General features: G+C 38.7%; 1 protein-coding gene across 1 annotated transcript; it reads right to left on the bottom strand.

The window, feature by feature from the left end:
• Window positions 1-11,697: 11,697 nt before the first annotated feature.
• Window positions 11,698-15,174, bottom strand: LOC132406631 (thyrotropin-releasing hormone receptor-like). The gene is made up of 2 exons (XM_059992434.1): window positions 14,377-15,174; window positions 11,698-12,117 (listed from the first exon to the last, which is right to left on the bottom strand). Exons 1-2 carry the CDS (start codon window positions 15,172-15,174, stop codon window positions 11,698-11,700), a joined length of 1,218 nt encoding a protein of 405 aa, XP_059848417.1.
• Between the last annotated feature and the right edge of the window lie 7,655 nt (window positions 15,175-22,829).

Consider the following 22,829-nt stretch of genomic DNA (forward strand, 5'->3'; position numbering starts at 1 on the left):
CACCCACTCGTGCTCAATGGCTTAGAGACATTATGTCCTGCTTAGACCGTGAAAAGATTCATTATTCACTTCTTAATTTGGCCATAAAGTTTCATAAGGTGTGGGGACCTTCTCTTGAATATTTTCACAATTCCTCTTTAGATTAAAGGTTCATCCTTTTTTTGCACTACAATCCTTTACTTCCAGCTTTTTTTCCTGGTTAAGTTGTACAGGGCTTTTTTTAATGTGAAATACATTATACTTTAGGTAGTAGGCATTTTTTAAAATATTTACAGCTCTGTGGTGATGAAAACTTTGATTAACTTTTCTTTACATTGTAATGGTTAGCTTGGAGGTTTGTAGTGGGAGGGTGGGGAGGATACTAACTTTATATGATTTCATTTTGGGTGCTTTTTCTGTATTGCTATGAATTGTATATTAGACACATTTGTCTTGCACTGCATAAATCTCCATTTTGTTGGGGTTTTTTCTGTTGTAGTGTAGAAACATTAAAAAATTAATTTTAAAAAAAGAGCATTAATGTACAGAAGGATTTTGAAGTGCAAGTCTATATCAGCCTGAAAGATGTAGCACAAGTAGATAGGATGGTAAAAGAGGAGTACAATATATTTGCCTTAAATAGTGGGTTCACTGAGCATTAAAGTTAGGAGGTCATGTTTTAAACATTTGGAGCATTGACATCTCCTTTTTCTAACCAGTCCTGATGAAAGGTCTCGGCCTGAAACGTCGACTGTTTCCTCCCATCCACAGATGTAGCCTGACCAGCTGTGTTCCTCCAATATATTATACGTGTTGCCCCGGAATTCCCAGCATCTGCAGATCTTCTTGTGTTTGTGATTTCCAGCACTTTGTTTATCATTTAAAATTCAGGTGAGAGATGGCAACCATTCCTATTGTGGATGGATCTGAATGAAGTTGTTCCACCCCTACTTCTTTTGTGTTCTTGTGAAAACTGCCGGCAAATAGCCTCCCGGGCAGTGTTAACACTGGCTTGCTATCCCAACCACTCGAGGGATGAGCTGCCAGGAAGGAACTGGTGCCGCTTGATCACTCTGAGGTGGACAGTGTCATATAAAATAGACGTCTGATTAAGTCTTCACACTGGATTCTTATAGCGTGCTTCAAATTCAATTTTGCATGTCTGATCTCTGCTGCCCTCGACTCCTCCATTTCTTGGCATCTTATTGATTAACTTCACGCTTCAATTCAAAGCAAAGTGCACAATAACATACCTGCCAGAAATGAATATTTAGGCTGTGAAATCATATACGTAGCCACTTACAAAATGTGCTGCTTCTCAAATCCAGTATAATACCCCTATTTTCTTTGCAGCAAAATGTGACCCACCAGTGACGACAGTTACTGATCCAATGGATGGAATGCTTACTGATCATCACAGCTCATGTCCTTGATATCTATTGTTTGTTTATTTATTTATTTTCCTTTTGTATTTGCACAGTTTGGCCATTTGGTGGGTGTGGTCTTTCATTAATTCTATTATTATAACCATATAACATATAACCATATAACAATCACAGCACGGAAACAGGCCATCTCGGCCCTCCTAGTCCGTGCCGAACTCTTAATCTCACCTAGTCCCACCTACCCGCACTCAGCCCATAACCCTCCACTCCTTTCCTGTCCATATACCTATCCAATGACACAACTGAACTGGCCTCTATTACTTCTACAGGAAGCTCATTCCACACAGCTATCACTCTCTGAGTAAAGAAATACCCCCTCGTGTTTCCCTTAAACTTCTGCCCCCTAACTCTCAAATCATGTCCTCTCGTTTGAATCTCCCCTACTCTCAATGGAAACAGCCTATTCACGTCAACTCTATCTATCCCTCTCAAAATTTTAAATACCTCGATCAAATCCCCCCTCAACCTTCTACGCTCCAATGAATAGAGACCTAACTTGTTCAACCTTTCTCTGTAACTTAAGTGCTGAAACCCAGGTAACATCCTAGTAAATCGTCTCTGCACTCTCTCTAATTTATTGATATCTTTCCTATAATTCGGTGACCAGAACTGTACACAATATTCCAAATTTGGCCTTACCAATGCCTTGTACAATTTTAACATTACATCCCAACTTCTGTACTCAATGCTCTGATTTATAAAGGCCAGCGTTCCAAAAGCCTTCTTCACCACCCTATCTACATGAGACTCCACCTTCAGGGAACTATGCACTGTTATTCCTAGATCTCTCTGTTCCACTGCATTCCCCAATGCCCTACCATTTACCCTGTATGTTCTATTTGGATTATTCCTGCCAAAATGTAGAACCTCACACTTCTCAGCATTAAACTCCTATTAATAGAACATTAGATTCTATTATGTTTCATGGATGAACTAAGTATACCCACAACAAAACGGATCTTGGAGCTGCGCTTAATATCTACTTTGATATTAAGCTTATTTTGAACTGTGATATCATTGTGGAGCTTCACTGTGGTGGTTTGTTTGACCTTAAAGATTTTAATCCAGATTGAAAATTTAGCATGTTGGGCCTCCAAGCTCACACATCTACTTAGAAGAAAGCCGTGTTTCATATGAACTTCAAGGATAGGTATGCCCAGTACTTCTCACTAAAAAGGAGCTACAACCCCATTCAATACATGCAACAACTTAGACAAAAATTGTTCATGATCTCACCTAAGTAACATTTATGAGGCTGATAGTGTATGCAATCAAGAATGGAAAATTAATAGTGTGCATTGTAATATTTCAAACTAGCTCACCAGAAAAATGCATGGGGCAAATGAAGATGCAGAATTTTCTAAATGTTTTTATTGTCTGTTAGCAAAATGCAGTATTTATTTCAGAAAAGGAAAATCATTGTGTTATCCTGCCAGGTATTCTGACTGTTCCCAGTCCTGGCCTGTTAGTTGGTAAATGAGTGATTATACTCTTCTTTCACTGTTAATTAGTCACTGTGGAGTCAGTTGTCACCTACATTATCCACACCACAGCAAACAACAAGGAAGTTATTCTGTGCACTGCAATCAACAATTTCTGGTTAATAAAGGTCACCGGCAAAACACACACTGTTCTCACGTAGCAGCAGGTATGAGAAACACTTCAGCGTCAATGTAGAAGACAAGCTTGATGCATGATAGATTAACTCATCAGTAGAGTCAGAAAGACAGTTGAGAGGAAATCCTTCCACATGCACTTCCATCTACATTTGCAAGTTCTTACTGTTAATCTCAACAGTTTAGTCACTCTCATATGGTAAACCTATCTGTCCCAGAGCACCAAATAATGATTGCCCTCAAAACAACTTGATCAAAGTATCCCCTGCATTGCACCAAGGAGGTGGCCGGAATTAGTTTCCCTCTGACTTCACTACGGAAAGTATTGATTTCCCATTGCAATAGGCTGACTATAAACCAGGCTAAGCATTTTATTTACTGTATTAATTGAAGAAGGGATATGAGCTCCAGCAGGGTGTTTCCAAAGACAGCAACTGCTTACCCGTGGTGCAGAGGAAAAGACAGAGATGAATCAGGCCTCTTGCAGTTCACTAGTTAATTCAAGATGAATAAGTTTGGCAGCAGGTCACATGGCAGAGATGCATGGGAGGGGAAAAAATCTAGGGATAAATTCATTAAATAAAAAAAGTATAATAATTTTATAATCTAAACCAGGCAGTCTTCCAACCAGCAATGTTATCTATTTTCGTACAGTATATTGCAGGAATTGAAATGTGCATCAATTTGCTGACGACAAAAAAGAGCCTATGGCAAAAAGAGTTTTCTCTGTATTTTGTATTGAGGGTTGTATCCAGCGCATTCCACTGTTAAAGAATGCAGACCCCCAAAATTCTGTGTTCACAGAAACCTCTTTACACACAGGCTAGCGATTTTTTCTGCATCAGAACCATCGTAGAATCACAGCATTATAAAACACAGACATGATAAAATCAGTCGACCTTTTGGGCCAGGACCCTTCATCAGGACTAGAAAAAAAAGATAAGAAATCACGGTAAGAAGGTGGGGGGAGGGGAGGAAGAAGTACACAGTGGTAGGTATTGGGTAAAGTAAGGGGTAAATTAAAGGGCTCAGGAAAGGGGAATCTGATAGGAAAGGGTAGAAGGCCATGGAAGAAAGAAGAAGGGGAGGAGCACCAGAGATGGTGATGGGCAGGTAAGGAGATAAGGTGAGAGAGGGAAACGAATGGGAAGGTGAAGGAAAGGGGAGGGGGCAATTACCTGAAGTTGAGATATTGATGTTCATGCTATTTGTTTGGAGGCTACCCAGAGAGAATATGAGGTGTTGCTCCTCCAACCTAAGTAGCCTCATTGATGCTGTAGGGGAGGCCATGGACTGACATGCAGGAATGAGAATGCGAAGTAAAATTGAAATGGGTGGCCACCGGGGGATCCAGCATTTTGTGTGTGCTGCATGCATTATCCAACACAGAATGGGTCTGGACCTCACCCCTCCACTGCTCCATGCAAAACAAATGCAGACTGGCCATTCTCTTCTCATAACAGAAGGAGAATCTCCTCTGCACCCTCTTCAGTGCAATCACATCCTTTCTACAGTCCTTTAAATTCACCTGCTGTTGACTTTATGTCCTCATACTCTTTCAAAGTTATCTCACATACAGATTACAAACATTACAATTTCATACTTCAGTTCTTATCTAAAAGCTAAGTGTGAATTTACAGCTGCCCGGGCTGTAGGAATGTGTCTTGTGACTGACTCTTGGTTTCAACATTAGTAGGTGCCGGAAGCAGTCGAACTCTCTGAAAGGTAGCTGTAAGGGAGGCATTGCAGCCCAGCCACCATAAGTTATTCTTTCTAATAAAAATTAACAAATATTGCATCTCTGCAAATGGAGTTCTTTGTAATAACCACGTATACCACACAAAAACCCCATCAGTCTCTTCATATCCCACAAACCAGATTGTCCTTGACCCCAACGGGCTGTCTAGGATGATGGAAAATAAAAAAGGCATGTAAGTGGTTAAACACGTGAGGGCCAGAGTCTGTTATAAAAACACAAACTCAGAAGACATGCAATGTGCATGTGCATGTGCATGTCCTGTCTGCATAGTCTTGGCTGTGTGTGTGTGTGTGTGTGTGTGTGTGTGTGTGTGTATTCGTAAGTGCAGATGTTAGAGAGTGAGAGCAAGAGGGAAAGAGAGAGGAAGTGGGACAATGGGACAGCAGTGTCCATGTCACATTCCTCATTCCTGGATGACCTGGTCCTGCCATTGATCTCAGATACTGCTGCAGGGTACATAGCTCTGTGGTTGGGGGGGGGGGGGTCTAGGAAATAGATACACTTTGGGGAGATCAGGGACAGAAGAGGAGATTAAGCTGGGGGTAGATCACCATGACAGCGTTGAATGCAGAGAGGGACTGAGGAGATGAACAGCCATCCTCTGTTCCTTTTCTATCGTCCTTATGCAATTTGATTTTCAAAACAGGATGTGCCTGTAATGAGTCTGGTTATACTTCCAGCAGGTATGACCTGCTGATGTTAACTGGTCCAGAGGACTTTTATGCTTCTGCTTCATATTCTCCAGGCAAAAATTAAAATGTGTTATTCTCTGCTTTCAAATCCTCCACAAAGGAATCTATTATTTCATAAAAAATTTCATGAAGGTGCTGACTTCCATTTGCACATAATGAATTATGTTCCTTTCAGTGTGTCAAGCGTAATATGTTATCTATTATCAAATTCTGAAAGACCTTTAAGAAGATCCTCTAGTGCAGCTATTTACTGTCTATAAACAGATTTGTTTTGTCAGAACTATTACTTTCTTGTTGCCTTAATTCCCTTTTCGTATTTCAGCCAAGGATTAGGTAAGAAATCAAATAGCAATCATCAGCACTGAACAAACGTATTTCCATTCAGCCTGGGGAAGAAAATAACTGAGATGAAATTTCAGACACCAAAGAAAAACAAGAAGTAATTTCCAAGCAGACAGTTGTTAGTAACAAAACATTTGTGACTATATGACAAAAAAAGATATTGTGACCATCCATTTGCCAATGGTCACAGAGATTAGTTTTTACATTAGGTGAAGCATACGGTTGAAGGTTATCTCTGAGTGTTTCACTGAAATAACTAACAATTCTGTGTTGAAGTATTGTGATGTTCTAATTTATCAAAGAGTAAACCGCACATCAGCATTAACATGCACTGTCAGTATGAATGTTTCCTAACAATGATTTTGTGTACATTATTGTATATTATACATTACACTCTACATATTCATGTGTATTTATTTAAATATTATTTTATAAATATTTATTAGAATATTAGTTTCTATATGTTATGCATACGTAACTATTAGGTACGTAGAGAGATCAAACAAACAGTTGGAGTCGAGTAACTTTTAGTGGTCACAATCATGAACAAAAATAGCAAAATAGATGCAAAGAAGCAAAATTTAATCTTGCTAAGGAAGTGAATTCAAATACTATTTATTATATTGGGTTATTCAAAAGAAATCTCTTCCTACTGGAAACTGTGAATTCTGAGACTTTTATCAGATTCACCCTCTGCTGGACCCGTGTAGCCATACTGGTAGTGCAGTCTCACCTGTTACTTGTCCTGAACACTTCTGCAACAATGAGTATGTGCTGCACCACCACAGTCTCTTGGTGAGGAAGGACCACAGGAGAAGGCTCTTCTGCTACTCTAGAGAGAGGCTGGGTTGGCTGAGGAAGGCCTCAATTATTACAGTGGTGCGTCACCAAAGGAGGCCATATGAGTGATAACAGTCCTTTTAATTTTAAGGAATTTAATAGAACAGCACTGAAAGCATTGACTATGAACATAAGAATGAAAAGGCATTGCACAATTTATTCTTATAAATATTTTTAATAAGTATAAGTTTTTTAGATGGGAAAAGTGGGTGGACTTAGCTTAGCAACAAAGCTTAGAAGTCTGGAAAGAGATATTAAAATGTAGAGTTGTGGTTAGAAATGTTTATTCCGGATTTACTTGCATTGTTTGGACTCACCGTTGTATACTTGAAATTATCTACTAAAAACCTTATATAAAATCACCACAACTGGGCATTAAACCTGGAACTTTGTTAATCCAAGAGCTTCCACCAACTGGTTTAAACAGGGGACTAGTTGAGAAAGTGGTTTCCTTAGAAGAACAATTTCCACTTGGGGAACTAAAAAATGGGACCAAAATCAGATTCATCAGATCAAATAAAATGTTAGCATATGCTTTTTTTAAACTTTTCTTTAAAGCTAAAATATCACATGCATGTCTACCTTTCACTAAGAGTCCAGGACATAATGCCTCCAACAACACAATACAAATTTGTTGTCTTAAAGTGGTACAATTGAAGTCAGGTAGAAACAAATGATACACTTGGAACAAAGAATTTATTGGGTTAAACTACACCCACTTATGTTTTTCAATCATACAGTTAACATCAGCGTACAGAAAGCCTCGGAAAATAGACATAAATAATGCAACATTCTGCATTGTACAATTAACAGGGTACCAAAGCTCCACTATGTCACTCCATTCATATATTAAAATTTACCCATCAGTCCACAAAATATTTTGCCTTAGCAGTTTCTAGTAAAAACAATGTGATTAGGAGCTTGGTGACGGTGCACAGGCAGTTACAGTATTAGTCTCAATGTAGAGCAGCTTTTGTTGATCGACATTTGCAGTGAACAGCTTCACCTGTTTGACTGCCCTGTGAAGCAAATAGAGACCCCAGCTCAGCTCAATAATTAACGTTCTCTTCACACCTTATAACTGCTTAACAAGGTACAGGTAATAAGTGGTTTAAAGCATAAGATTAGAATGGCTTAATTTGTTTCATACCGTAAATCTGTGAAGGACTATGACTGTTCTGTATACCAAAGTTTAATCGTTCACTTCTCATAAGAAGGAATAAGCAATGAATAAAATAAATGCTTCTAAAGTAACTTGGTTCTGTGAATCATTCTTATTCCGCCTGCCCTGTCCTGCCAAAAACATAAAGGCGAGCTGCATCCTGGAAATGCGGTCAGAATCTTGATTGTTAAAACTACTCCATGTTAGACTGTAAGATGCTGTCTAGATTGGATAATTATGTCAACACATTATCAATGCCTTGAATATTACAATATTAATTGCACTTTGCACAACTATTCATGCACTTGCACACAATGCCATTTATCAGATGTTATTTACTGTGATTTACAATTAAATAGCTTTAGAACAAAAATAACCTACACACCAGCATTCTCCATTGACTTGTATGCACGCAACAGAGCCAATAACATAACATCTAAATTCTGATATATTCTGATATTTTGCTGAAAACATTGCTGTAATCTTCGTATTTTGTACCATTAAAAATACATTAGCATTGCTGTGTGAACTGGATTTAATCAAGCAGATCTCCTCATGCATATCATAAACTAATAATTGAGTAGTTTAAACAGATGGCAAGCACCTGAACTATTTGATATCTACAAATCTATCTGAGAATACACAATAAAGTGCACAGAATATACAATCAGTAACATTTACGAAGAATAAAATGATCTCATGATGGGACAGCAGTTCCATCCAAAAACTCCAGAGCACGCCATATTGCATATGGAGTCAGCAGGATGAAACGCTCTGCAAAAGAGGCACAATGTTGTGGGGGGGGGGGGAGCATATGCCTAACGATTAGGGTCTGTCCTGATGGTGAAGTGGCATCCACACCCGGACTTTGGGGCAAGAGGTCTCGGGTTCGAATCCAGCCAGCTCCTTGCATGAGTTCCACCCTGTGCTGGGTTGAGCATCGAGCTAGCAAACTCAGCCTCGTAAAACAGGCAAAATGCTGAAGAAATGGAGAGGTTGCCACCCGATGCACCAAAAGGGTGCAGGGAGGAACTTTAACCATTAGAAGGTTGAAGAATAAAGGACACATTTTAATAAAAACTATTAATATTAAGGTATCCTAACTGTCCATTAATTGATCTCCAATATCCGAAGGGACAATAATATTTATAACAAAGATTTTGTATCCTCGAGGAACAACTTTGCACTGGAGTAATTCAAGCTTCCTCCCCACTGGCATCACCAATTCCTGCTACATCCCATGAAGTTCCAATGGTCATAAAAGCTGGGTGTTCATTCAAGCTGTTCCAAACTGATGGGTCAGCTTCCTCACATTTTGTTTTATTTATGCCAGTGAAGCATTCTCTTTCATCACTACTCTCCAGCTGCCTACCCCTCTTCCTCATCACTCTTTCCCTGCAAAAAAATGGCTGAGTTAGAGAATCAGATGAGGACAGGAATCAAACCCTGCCCTCTACCAATTGTCCAAGTTGCATGCCATCTTTGACAATGTCTCCCATCCACTCCATAAGGTACTGGTTAGGCACAGGAGTACGTTCAGCCAGAGACTCATTCCACCAAGATGTAACACTGAGCGTCATAGGAAGCTCAGTGACGTTCCTATTCCTGCTTGTGGCCATCAAACTTTACAACTCCTCCCTCAGAGTGTCAGACACCCTGAGCCAATAGGCTGGTCCTGGACTTATTTCCACTTGGAATAATTTACTTATTATTATTTAATTATTTATGGTTTTATATTGCTGTATTTCTACACTGTTCTTGGTTGGCGCGACTGTAACGAAACCCAATTTCCCTTGGGATCAATAAAGTATGTCTGTATGTCTGTATGTCTGCCTGTCTGTCTCACTCTGACTCTTCAGACTGAGACACATACTTCAAATTCACAATTTTTAAATTAATGAACAGTGGTGCTGAAAGCGAAGTGCTGAGAAACTGAAAGATAGGCTTAAAATTGGACTCAAAGTGAAATCTGTGCAAGTTTTAATTGTAATTGCTAGCCTGTTCACCTGGCAATCTGTTACCCATAACTTTCGCCAGCTGGTTCAGCCACTGCAAAAGTAGCCTTGCTTGCTATAATTAATGAATCAAGAAAGACGTCTTATAGTGTACAAAGAACATTACAGCACAGTGCAGGCCCTAAGCCCCTCTTAATGTACTCCAACATCAGTCTAACCCTTCCCACATAGCCCTCATTTTGCTTTCATCCTTGCCTATCTGAGTCCCTCTGTATCTGCCTCTGTCACCATCCCTGGCAGAGTGTTTCACACACCCACCCCTCTCTGTTTAAAATAAAAAGCTGCCTCTCACATCCTCCCTACACTTCACTCCCAACACCTTAAAGTTATGGCCCCTTGTACAGTGTACATTTCACAAATAACGGACCATGTAACTCGCACATCTTTCAACTATGGGAGGGGTATGGGTTGTAACTGGGTGACCTGAGCTCTAAACAACAAGTAGTTCAGCCATCAGTAAAGAAGGGCCCAACTTCAGGAAACTGAGCTGTCACACACTCTTGTACATAACTTCAATCACCTGAAATGCAGGTCTAATTTTAAGGAATTAAAGTGCTGCTTTTCCAAGCATTTGCCTGGCAACTAAATACAAAGATCTAAAATTAAATCTTCAGTAGCATAAGGGTTAGTCTGATGCTATTACTGCTCAGGGCATTTCAGAGCCCGGAGTTCAATTCTAAAAGAAATCTCCATAATCCTCCCCCATTGAATGCATGGGTTTCCCCTGGTGCTCCAGTTACCTCCCACAGCCTGAAGACACACCAGGTAGGTAATATAAATTGCCTCATGATTAGTTTAGGGTTGTGGTATGGCTCGAAGGGGCAGAAGGGGCTGATCTGCACAGTATCATTAATAAATAAATAACATTTGTGAATGCGTGTGGACCATCAAACTTTGTCTCCACCATAACTCTCTCTGCTTTTCCAATATCCAATCACTCCCATCCTAGGGGCCTGAAATTCATTGCTCAAGATAGATGAGCTCCTTTACTCTAAGGGGCTGCAGTTCATTCCAGTCGTTGAGATGAGGATTGCTTCTATTACAGGACAAGTTTGGACATCCCAGCAGAGTGCCTGCTGCAAAAATGAACAGAAAGACGAGGCACTGCTGCTGGTACAGCTAATTTCAGACAAAGTCACTGTCTATGCTAAATTTTGAGTAGTCAATATACAGGGTGAATCTCAAATATGCCCCAGTAATTCCCCAGCAGGCCAATACACCTAGTGAGGTGTATGAGCCTGCTGGACAGTGCAAGTAGAAATTCCACAGGATTCCAGGTATAAGGCACACCTGGAAGGAAGGAAAATTGAATCTTTTATCAAATACATACACCTCCCAACATTCTCTCCTGTTTCACAAGCAGCTGAGTTCCCTAGGAATTATTAACGTCGGAAGCCATTTGGTCAATTAAATTGATTTCTCTCAGTGGAACCCCATTAATTTCATTGCCCACTGACTTTCCTGTAATATTCCTGTATAACCACCGTGCTGTCTGGGATAAGTCGTGATGCTGGCATCTGGAGGGATATTTTTAAATTGGGGGGGGGGGGGGTTCCACTCAGACCAGAATAATTAGCATGCTAAAAGGTGGAATGTCTCAATCAGCTGTTCCTGGCTCTCAAACTGAGAGCAAGATCTTCAGAGCTAAAGTTGCAAGGTTGCTCCGTAGAGAATTCTAGGAACTAAAATTGTCAACTGATTTCTAAATATGGTAATTTGTGTGAAGTCTTCAAAGTGTATTCATGACAAAGTACAAGTACTGCAGGTGTGCTTGAGTGTTGTCAGTTTCTCTCCTCTAGCCAACTCTGTTAAACTTGACTCAAATTAGTTTAAATGCAGGTCTTACTTTAAACACGGGAGTATATCTGATCTTTTATTGCAGACGAAGTAGATTCCATTTTTATGTTGTTGCTTTTCCCACGATCATTCTGCTTTTCACCGTGTTGCTTGCCATTAACATCGGGGCTCCCTTTGACCGTATTATGCATCGCACTGTAATTAAGAGGAGTGGTGTACAATGGACGCTGCTGGGTGTTACCTTGGCTACAATTGCTCAGCCTTTTGAAAGCAGATCTGAATTTCTGAGACATTAGATTATAAATGACAGGATTGATAGCACTGTTGGTATAGATGCACAGCCTGCAGAATAAGAGGAACCAAACATTGTCGTATTGCTTGTCCGTGAAGGAATTGACCACGACTATTGTTCTGTATGGCATCCAGAGTACAGCAAACAGAATAACAACCACCACAAGCATCTTAGTGACCTGTAGTGAAGCAAAGTCCAGACATTCAGTTGAGCCATTTAAAATTATCTTGAATATATTTCCTTTCAGAATGCACATTCTGCTCTTCCTTAAATTACACAAACTGGATATTAAGCAGTACCAATTTCCATCCATTATAAACCTCTTTGAGCAGGACTTAATTGAATTTCAATTCAATGTAATCATTTGAAAATGATTTTTAATTAAGATTTCAACACTAATTAGTTTGCTTTCCATCATTTTCTGTCCCCAATCAGGGATATAATTTTGTTTTTTTAATGCTGTACTTCCTTTTGATTAATTAAGCTGAGCAAAAAGGACAAGAAAGTGACTCTCGAACTTTAACCAATGGAAAGTTGTGAATCTCCTGGCACGTAAAACAGTCTACTCTTTCATTATTCTGAAGTAAGGCAGAGTAATTGGAATTTTAAATAATTAATATAATGTCAGTTTCCTACAACGCAGCATCCTGATTTTTAGAGGTGATGTCGAGTAAACCAATGGAGATTGGATACCCAACAAGCAGGATAGACAAAGGATATTTTTGAATTTCTAAATACTATAATGTAAATACCCAAAGAATTCAGAAGTGAACAGGTGAAAATTTTAAATACTTTTCACAGAGGATAATGTCATACACCCTTAGAAATATGTACTCTCACAATGTATATGACCATAATACCATAACAGCATAAAGCATTAGAGTAGAATTAAACCATCTGGCCCATCAAGTCTGCTCTACCATTTTATCATGGCTGATTTGTTTTCCCTCTCAACCCCATTCTCTTGCTTCTACTCTGTAACCTTTGGTGCCTTTACTGATGAAGACCTTACCAACCTCCGTTTTAAATATATCCAATGACTTGGCCTCAATGGCCATCTGTGGCCTACATGCCCACAGATCCACTCCTCAGTCGGACTGTTAGAAATATCAGGTAATCCAGCAGCCACTCGGACCAACAGAAATTCCTGCTCATTTAAGAAGCATCTGGATGAACACTTGAATCAATAAGGTATGGTAGGCAACAGGTCTAATGCTGGTAAATTAGATTAATGTAAGCAGCTGTTCAGTAGTCAGCATTGACCCTATCTATTTTTATATGGATGTTTGATTTTAATTTAGAACTATTTCATCTCCAATATAAGGCAACAGACAGATTCTCCCAAAATACTCCAAAATATTCTGTCCATTTTTGCTGTCACATATTACACCCTAGTTTCATTTTCTAGCAGGAACAATTTGCATCTTGTTGGCGCAAAAATTCACTCAAAAATTAGAACTTAATTCAAACCAGAAAAACAGTAACAGAATCTACAATATGTTTAGCACTTATTGAGTTGGGACCTTTTGCTCACAGAATGGAGGTAATTTGATAAAACCCAAAAATCCTAAAACTCGGAACTGATGAAGAACAGATCTGAATTCGGCATGGACTAGAAGGGCTGAGATGGCCTGTTTCCGTGCTGCAATTATTATATGGTTATATGGTTAATGGGAAACCCTTCCTCACGACATAGAGTATTGTGCCAGTCTTTGGCACATCTATATATAACAAGGGTGCCTAAGACTTTTGCATAGTATTCTAGTAATTTGATGTATTGCACTGTAATGCTGGTGCAAAAAAAACATGACATGTGAGTAATGATAAACCTGATTCCGATACGGGTCCCTAGTACGGATTGAGAGTGGGAAGAGGACAGGGAGAGGGAAATCTTGGATGGGATAAGGGGAAGGAAGAGGGGAGGGAGTGGGAAGCAACAGAGATACCTTCTGTAATGAGCAATAAACCAACTGTTTGAAACCAAATGAGCTTGCCTGGCGTCTTAGGACCGGGAGTGTCTGAACCCATGCTAACCCACACCCTGCCACTCCTTCTCTGTCACCTGTCCCAGACTGTTCCTGTGGCACTCCACCCTCACTATTCCCAACGTCCTTTGCTTCTGCCAGATTTACAAACTTGCTCTCCACTCCATGTTGACAAATACAGTACTGTGCGAAAGTCTTAGGCACCTTAGGTATATATATATGTGCCTAAGACTTTTGCACGGTACTGCAATTCTTGTAAAATCATCATACGTGCTGGTACTAGTCTTCTTTTATTGCCCACCAACCTTCTGGCAGTTTTCCTGACATTCTATTCTATCTGTCTTCATCTGCCTCCCTTCCTTGTGACAGTCATAACTAAAGCTAGTTCTTTCCACTTTACTAAATCTAAACCAGCATCTTGCCCGTTCTTCTAGCTTTGAAGGCAACATTACCTGTTTTCTGGATGAAATGGATCCCTTGCTGGTTCGGCTAGAAGAGTGGGAGCCGATTTGCTCTGACCCACGGTGCTCATTCCGTTGCTCAGGACCTGTATTAACTTGGTTTGGAATGGGACTGAGGAACAGGACCCGGCCAATCAGCCCATACAGTACTGAGGCCACAATCAAAGGGATCACATAGAAGATGGTGAAATCAATGAAGTAGATGGGCAAGTACAGATTCCTGGAGACCTTGTAGCCACATTCAGCGTTCTGCCTGCTGTTGACGTTGAGATCTACCAAGAAAAACCACAGCATGCAATAGAAGGAGGTAATTACCCAAAGAAACGTTACAATTTTCTTGGCTCTGGAGACTGTGCATATGGACTGTGCTTTCATTGGGTGGCAGATAGCGATGTATCGTTCCACAGTGAATGCTGTAATGGAACATGATGATGCATTGATGCCCAGGTATTGTAGGTAGGTGATACCCATGCAGCCTACATGCCCATAGATCCACTCATCAATCAGACTGTCAGAAATATTAGGTAATCCTGCAGCCACTAGGACCATCAGATCAGCCATGGCAAGACTGACCAGGTAATAGTTAGTTGGAGTTCTCATGCGTCTGGTGGTCATGACTACCAGTACCACCATAATATTCCCGATGATTCCAGTTCCGCATATTGTCGAAACCAACAGCACTGAGGCAGCCTTGTACACTGTGGATTTGTAAACCAAGTCTGTCCCAGCTGAAGCTGGATCTGCCAGGGAGCTATTAGTGGACGTCAGAAACGTACTCACATTTTTCATAGTGGAAAGATGTTTTGTTCCTCAAGCTTAAGAGATACAGGGTTTAACTTGGATGACGATGCTTCTAGAGCAAGACAGAGTATTAATGTGCTGAAAGATAAAGTGGTTTGATTATTTACACTCTCCCATCCAGTCTATCAAAAGCTCTATTATTATCTGCATACACCATCACAAAATTGTTAGAAAATGTAGGCTGATTATTTAAGACCAAATAGAATCAAAAACAAGCTTTTAGAAGGCATTCATTCTTCCATTTTTTTTAGAAAAGCATGAGAACTTAATTCCTTGCAAATAATTTATGAATTATTCAAGTTTTAAAGCTCTTCAAAACAATTAACTTTCAGAACTTTTCAGTCCTTATGACTTTGAATCTGTTTCAACATATAACATACATTAACATATCTTTTTTTCTTAAAGAAATATTATATGTTTACCAGGTGGTTGAATTAATAACTATACTTGTGCCAATAACATAATATATAGAAAATATTCTAACTTCATCTTCAAAGGGAGTTATTTTATCCCTTTGAAATGTTCTGTGCAATTTTTCTGTTTCTGGTTTATGAATGTGAATTTATGGTTGATGGTTTCTATAATATATAATAGATTAGTCAACTATCATATTAAACATATCTGTGATTTGTTAATGATCTAAAATAATAACTTCAGCATACTATCATTCTCAGGCACGACATACCGTATTATTGACAGTTGATTTAATCATATTTAAAACAAATACAAATTAGGTCAGTTAATAATTCTGATTATCAACTTCTTTCTGCACTGAGATCAAATCCCACCACATCTGGAAATGTTAATCATCACCAGTGGTCATCTTTTTTTGCTTTACAAACACCATGTAATGTTCAAATTAAGCAAGTAATGATAATCACAGAGCTAATTTTATCTAAATTTTCAAAATTCTGAAGCATAAACGGCTTAAAAGAATTATAATTTGTTTCTTATACTGGAGAAAACAATAATTTTCAAAGTCATTATCCTACCTTAAAATATGATCCACTGCATTAATACCAGTTCCTTTCTGAGAAGTACTTATATCTGTGATTTCAGTACCTGATGAGGCAGGATAGTGTGAAGAAAGACTGCAGAGCCCCCTGTAGAAGACTTCTTAGAATATTGTAGGCAACCTGCTCGGAAGTGGGTTGATATAGTCCCCTTCAATCAGCCACTAGTCACGTGATCTTTTTATCTGAATTTATATTTGTAACCATAGCTACACTGCTTATATGCTCCCATGGTTACCATGCTATATTCTTACACATAATTCAACAATCTTTTCGCCCAGTGCCCACTAACTTCAAGCTGCACTCCTTTTAGTACCAAAGGTCCAGTTATTTTTTTTTATTCTTTCGTGGTTGATATGTTGCCTGTTATTATAATATATAGCCACAAATCATCATACGTAGACTACATAGCTGCTTTAAAGAATCTTTGGAGATATTTCTCCCAGCATTCAGTTAACCTGTTGAATTTGTTGAAGCTTGCTCTTTGTTTTTTCACTTAATTTTACAAATAACTTCATGATACCTCAACAGATACCATTCTTTTCAACTATTTATGAATGATCTTAAACTATAGCATGAAAGCAGTAATGAAAATTGACTTCTGACTAATTAATCTCAATATTTATCTTTCCAGTCTTTTCAAAGAACTTGAAAAGCCTTAAGAGTTACACAATGACATTAGCTTAACAATTAAATGCATAAGTTGCTTCTTTAATAAGGTATTTAACCCTTTTGATTTATACCTTTCAAAATGTGCATGATTCTATAATATTGTAATAAAATGCATCTTTACTTCTACATTGCTATAGCTGAGAAAATAATTGCCTGTACATTCTAGCTATCAGAATGTGTATACTTAAACATGTGATTCAATTCTGATCATTCATAAAATTTTAAAGCTTTCCTCGGAAACTGCCTCAAATCCCCAAAACAATGTGTTAATGAGGAATTCCTGGTGTGCAGCTGTAATTGTTTTTGTTGTGTACTTTTGAAACCAAATTCCTCCAAGACTCTTCCCACTAAATACACATCAACTCAGTGTGGCATGGAATGGAGCGAGCAAATTAGAGGACATTAGTGGGCAATAACCAAGGACAAGATGAGGATAACTCGAGCTATTTGTCTAGAGCATCTTCAATAAACTCAGTCTTGTACCTGGATGATCCAAGAAAAGTTTGTGGTGTGGCTATGCAAACATTGAGTGTTGACCGCAGGATGGACAGATATAAGGACATATTGATTTGGATTAGGCCTTTGATTAAATTAGGTATTTTAATTCGATACAGGTTAGAATATTTTAGTGAAATGAAAATTATCTAACCTGGTCTAATCAAAATGTGGCCTTTAATAGTTTAACAAAAAAAGGGAGAACCTCTTGAAAACCTTAGTAAAGACTTTCAAGATTGAATGAAAGAGACAGGTGGAAGGAGAAACGAATAAAAGTGAGTGGGCTGATATCGCAAGGAAGAGTTTGTAGATTTTATACTCTTTTCTAATTTATGAGATGAATATGTTGGCTTTATCCAGCTTCAATTTCAGTAACGTTCTTTCATGGAATATTTGAATTTAAATATTTAACTTTAAATTTTAATTTAATATAATGACATTCATAAATTATTATTTAAATTTGAATGTATCTTTATAAGTCATAAACATAAGATATTTAAATGTCAAAATACAACTTCTATATTCTTTCAAGCTCATTCTAAAATTATATCTTTTTCTTTATACATTATGTATTTTTTTTGTGATTCATTCCTGTTCTGAAATCCCTTATACAGTCAAATGACAGCTGAAAACAAAGCTTTACTTGTCAAATCAAATCTATTCTTTGTTATTTATTTGATAAAAAAGGATCTCTAACTGACCTCTTGCTGAGCAGAGCACACTTCACAACCAAGCATTCCCAGGAGTTTCTACAACAGTGGGAAACTTGCAAATCCTCAATTGTAGTCAAAAGATACTCCATCAAATATAAACCTCATAATTCCTTCCTTTCTTCCAGTCCACCATTGCAGCACACTGATGTAATTCCAGCATAGGGTGCTGCATTGAGTATCACCTGCACCTTTCATCAACAATAATTATTTAAATAATCTTTAAAAATATATGTGCTCTAGGTTTTACTAGAGAGGAGAAGAAAAAGGTTATTTTGTTGAAATGAAGACAAAGAACGAACATTTTTTAAAATGTAATAGATGAATTTTGATTAAAATCTTTTGTGTCTCAGAATTATATTTTTTATATTTAAAAACAGTTATAATAACTCTATAGTTTGTTAAAAGAACTGCATTAAACACCTATTCAATTATATTTACAGAAACCTCCTATAGCTGGCAAAGTCTCAGATGGTGACAGAGGCGTACAGGAGTGAGATCAATCATCTGGTTGCGTGGTATTGCAACAACCTTCTTGCATACAATGCTAATAACACAAAAGAATTGACTGTGGTCTTAAGTCAGGAGAACAGACACCAGTCCTCGTTGAAGGGTTAGCAGTGGAAAGGGTGAGAAGCTTCAAATTTCTGGTTGTCCAGATCTCAGAGGATCTAACCTAGGTCCAACATACTGACACAATCATGAAGCAGCATTGCCAGGAGCTATACCTCATTAGAAATTTGAGTAGATTTGGAATGTCAACAAAGACTGTAGGAAATTTCTCAAGGTGTATTGTGGAAATCATTCTAACTGGTTGCGTGCTATGGAGGCTGCAATGCACAGGATCAAAGGAGGATGTAGAGGTTTGTGGACTCAGCCTGCTCCATCAAAGCCAGTGGCGTTCCCATCATCAAGGGCATCAAGGGTGGTGCTTCAAGAAGGTGCCATCGATCGTTAAGGACCCCCTCCACCCAAGACATGCCCTCTTCTCATTACTACCATCAAGGAGGAAATACAGGAACCTGAAGATGTACACTCCGTGTTTTAGGAACAGCTTCTTCCTCCCTGCCATCAGATTTCAGAACAGTCCATGAAATCATGAACACTACTGCATTATTCCTATTTATTATGTTAATTTTTAAAAATATCTTACATTGTACTAATGCCACAAAACTATAAATTTCATTACATATATCAGTTATAATGAACCTAATTCTGATTGTGAACTCCTCAAAGATATCCATCGGGTGACCGTCCAGCTGTGCCCTGAACATTAGACTCCTCAGTAAATCCCGTGGCAAAGCTATTATCTCCTCTATCTATGATGTCTGGAAATCTGTCTGTTGTACCTTGCACAACAAATTCAGTATCTTGCACAATACCCAAAGCTTCACCAAGCCCATTAATTTCGGTAGAGAAGAACGGTTCCAATGAAAAGAAGTCTATTTTACTTGATTGATTAAGGTATTTTCTTCTGTTGATGTTTAATAGGATATTGTTATCTTATTATCAATGTGATTTCAAGTCTATTGTATTCATAATTTACTCATTATTATGTTATGTTTTTTTTGTGTATATATGAAAATCAATAAAAAGATTGAAAAAGAAAGAAAGAAAGAAAGAAGTCTATTTCACGTAATTTACATTTTCCAATTCATTGAATTAACTCAAATGTATTTAATTATCTTACAGGATTTTTTAAAAATGGATTTAAGATTTTATAATAGATTGTTAATAACTTTTGAATGTTGGGGAAATTCAGATACAATCTAATTGTGACTTGTTTGACTGTGGTGAAGTGTGAGGTATTTGTTTCTGTGGGTGAAACGTGCTGTTAGCAAGAGTCTGATTTGTGCAATGACCGTATTGGAGCCCGATTCATGGAGAAAGTTCCTATCAGAATTGCTTCAGAACTCCAGAGCATCAACACTGGCTGCTTGCTGGTATTATGAACTGACAACAAGCTTAGATCAGTGGTTTCATTTATTTTTAAAAGATAGTGGAATTACATCTCACTTCAGAAACAAATTCTGTGCAGTACACTACTGTACCAGCCAAGGTGTCATATCAGAAGTAGTGTTAACCCAAGGCCCCATCTGTCTTTATCAACAGGATGTGGAAGATGCAACAGCATAATTCAAAGAGAAAAACAAAAGAATTCTCTCAGTGTTTTGCACAATATCCAACACTCAGCTATCATCATTAAAACACTGCCTATCTGATCCTGGGATCTTTCTTTGCGAACTGACTGCATTAGAATTGTAAACATTCTTCAAAAATATTTCATTGAAGACTTCCTGTGGTGGTTTCTTGAAGACAAACCCAAATCACTGAGAGACTAAGCCAGGGTACCTGACACTGTGTGACACGCATCCAAATAACAATTTCCAAATCGAGAAAAGTACTTTCAATCCTTAATTATGAAACCAGCAAAGATGAATGATTTTGTAGCAATAAAAAAACTAAAAAAATTAAATTAGTGATATAACGGTCTAACTTGCGGTCTGATAGCGATATTAGTGTTCAAATAACTTGGCATTCTAATAGCATTCCAATTAGTGAAATAACCAAGACAGTGTAACTAATTGGCATATTTAAGTGTCTGAATAGCCGTCCAATAACGTTCCATTTAATGATCTAGTTAGTGTATTAAATGTAGTTAGCAGTCAACAAAAAAGTACCATTTCTGGCTACCTCTAACCAACTAGACTAAACTCAGCAATGCTCAACTGATTAAGTTCAACTTAATCAGATAACCAAAAATGATTGGCCCCTGATTATAGAGCCATAGAACCATAGGACATTACAGCACAGAAATAGGTCTTTTGGCCCTTCTTGGCTGTGTCGAACCATTTTTCTGCCTAGTTCCACTGACCTGCACCTGGACCATATCCCTCCATACACCTCTCATCCATAACCTGTCCAAGTTTTTCTTAAGTGCTAAAAGTGAGCCCGCATTTACCACTTCATCTGGCAACTCATCCCACACTCCCACCACTTTCTGTGTCATTATGCCCTATGATATATTGTCTTTCACAGACAAGTTATTATCTATATAATAAACATTTAACAAAAATCCTGCAGTGGCGTGGTGGTGTAATGGCTAGCACAATACCTTACAGTACCAGTGACCTGGGTTCAATTCCTGCCAGTGCCTGTAAGGATTTTGTACAATTTGCTTGTGACTGCATGTGTTTCTTCCAGGTGCTCCAGTTTCCTCTCACAGTCCACAGTCTAGTTGGTAGGTTAATTGGTCGGTTGGTAGGTTAATTGGTCATTGTAAATTTTCCTGTGATTAGGATTAAGTCCAGGTATTGTTGGGTGGCATGGCTCAAAGGACTGAAAGGGACTATTCCACGCTGTATTTCAATAAATAAATAAAATGAACGAGAATACATAACTATACTCATTTGCTTCCAGCACGCACCAACCCGTGTGACAGATTACCATAATAAACGTGCCACAAAATACGATACAGACAGAAAATAGATATATGGTTCCTACATCCCAGCTCCTTAATTATTAAACTTATAATAAGTCAATTCAACTGTCATCTTGGCCAGAGGTTACCAGCACTTAGCCCACTATAGGGCAATCTTTCCCATCACTCTCTACCAAGTCAAAGTCATAAAGCTTCTGGAGCTGTATCTCCTCAAACCTCTGCCTCCTGTGGAAGACAGATCGTGGTTATATGTCTGTCCAGAAAGCTGGTCTTGGTCTTGGTGCACACCTGCCACACAAATCCTCTTCTGTCTGGAGAGACACGAATGACTCTTCCCACGATCCATGAGTTTTGAGGTGCTGTGTCTTAAACTATAAGCACAATATCTCCTGGGAGGAAATTGTGTTTTATACCTGTCCATTTCTGATTTTCCTGTAACTGTGGTAAATACTCCTTGACCCACAAGTCTGACATGTATTGGACCTGCTTCTGTCTATAATGAGCACAAGTGTCTTCCTTTTGGAACTCTTTTGGTGGTAAGAATGGTGAGGTCTTCAGAAACAACAGATGGTTGGTGCTAGTGTTTCCAAATCATTGGGATCAGAGGATGCTTTAGCAATTAGAAGATCGTTGATAATAGCCTCTACTTCACAAAGGACTATGTGGAAACCCTACTTGTCAAGATTCTGTACCTTCATGGTGGATCTGAGGACCTTTCGCACTGACCTGATCAATCTCTCCCACGTTCCTCTAGGATGTGAACCAGCCGGAGGGTTAAAAGTCCGCATAATTACTTTTTGAAGAAGGACATCACTGATCTGTAAGTGATTCCACTTCCCTGTGGCTTCTCAGCTCCAACAAAGTTTGTCATGTTATCAGAGTACAGTTCAAAAACCTATCCTCAGCTTGTTGTAAAGCGTCAAAGTGCGTTAGCAAAGGAATCTGTGTCTGAAGAAGATGCTACTTCAATGTGAACAGCTTGTATAGCTAGAAAGGGAAACATGACTCCATACCTCTTCACTGTATTGCTTCTGCTCTTCACCTCGAAATGTACAAAGCAGTCCACACCCACACGTGTGAATGTCCAGGGGTAAGTCTGCCTTGGGCTGCCATCCCGGAGCAGCGTGCATCCGTCGGCAAACAACATACTAAGAAGGGATTTGTCTTATAGCTGCACTAGCACCTCAAATCCAGTACATTTGGTGCAACCCAGATAACGTGGTTACAGCTACAATGTCCCACCTCTTGATGTACATGCCTCAGAACAATGTCTGAGATATGAAGATCCTTTACCAGTATAACAGAATGTTT

The sequence above is a fragment of the Hypanus sabinus genome, chromosome 17, assembly GCF_030144855.1.
Source record: "Hypanus sabinus isolate sHypSab1 chromosome 17, sHypSab1.hap1, whole genome shotgun sequence".
NCBI lineage: Eukaryota > Metazoa > Chordata > Chondrichthyes > Myliobatiformes > Dasyatidae > Hypanus > Hypanus sabinus.

Excerpts from the sequence above, each read along its gene's own strand:
- LOC132406631 (XM_059992434.1), bottom strand. The coding sequence starts at position 15,174 with ATGAAAAATGTGAGTACGTTTCTGACGTCCACTAATAGCTCCCTGGCA. Across the intron at positions 12,118-14,376 it reads CCATTTCATCCAGAAAACAG|GTCACTAAGATGCTTGTGGT; the intron begins GTAATGTTGCCT and ends GCTTCACTACAG.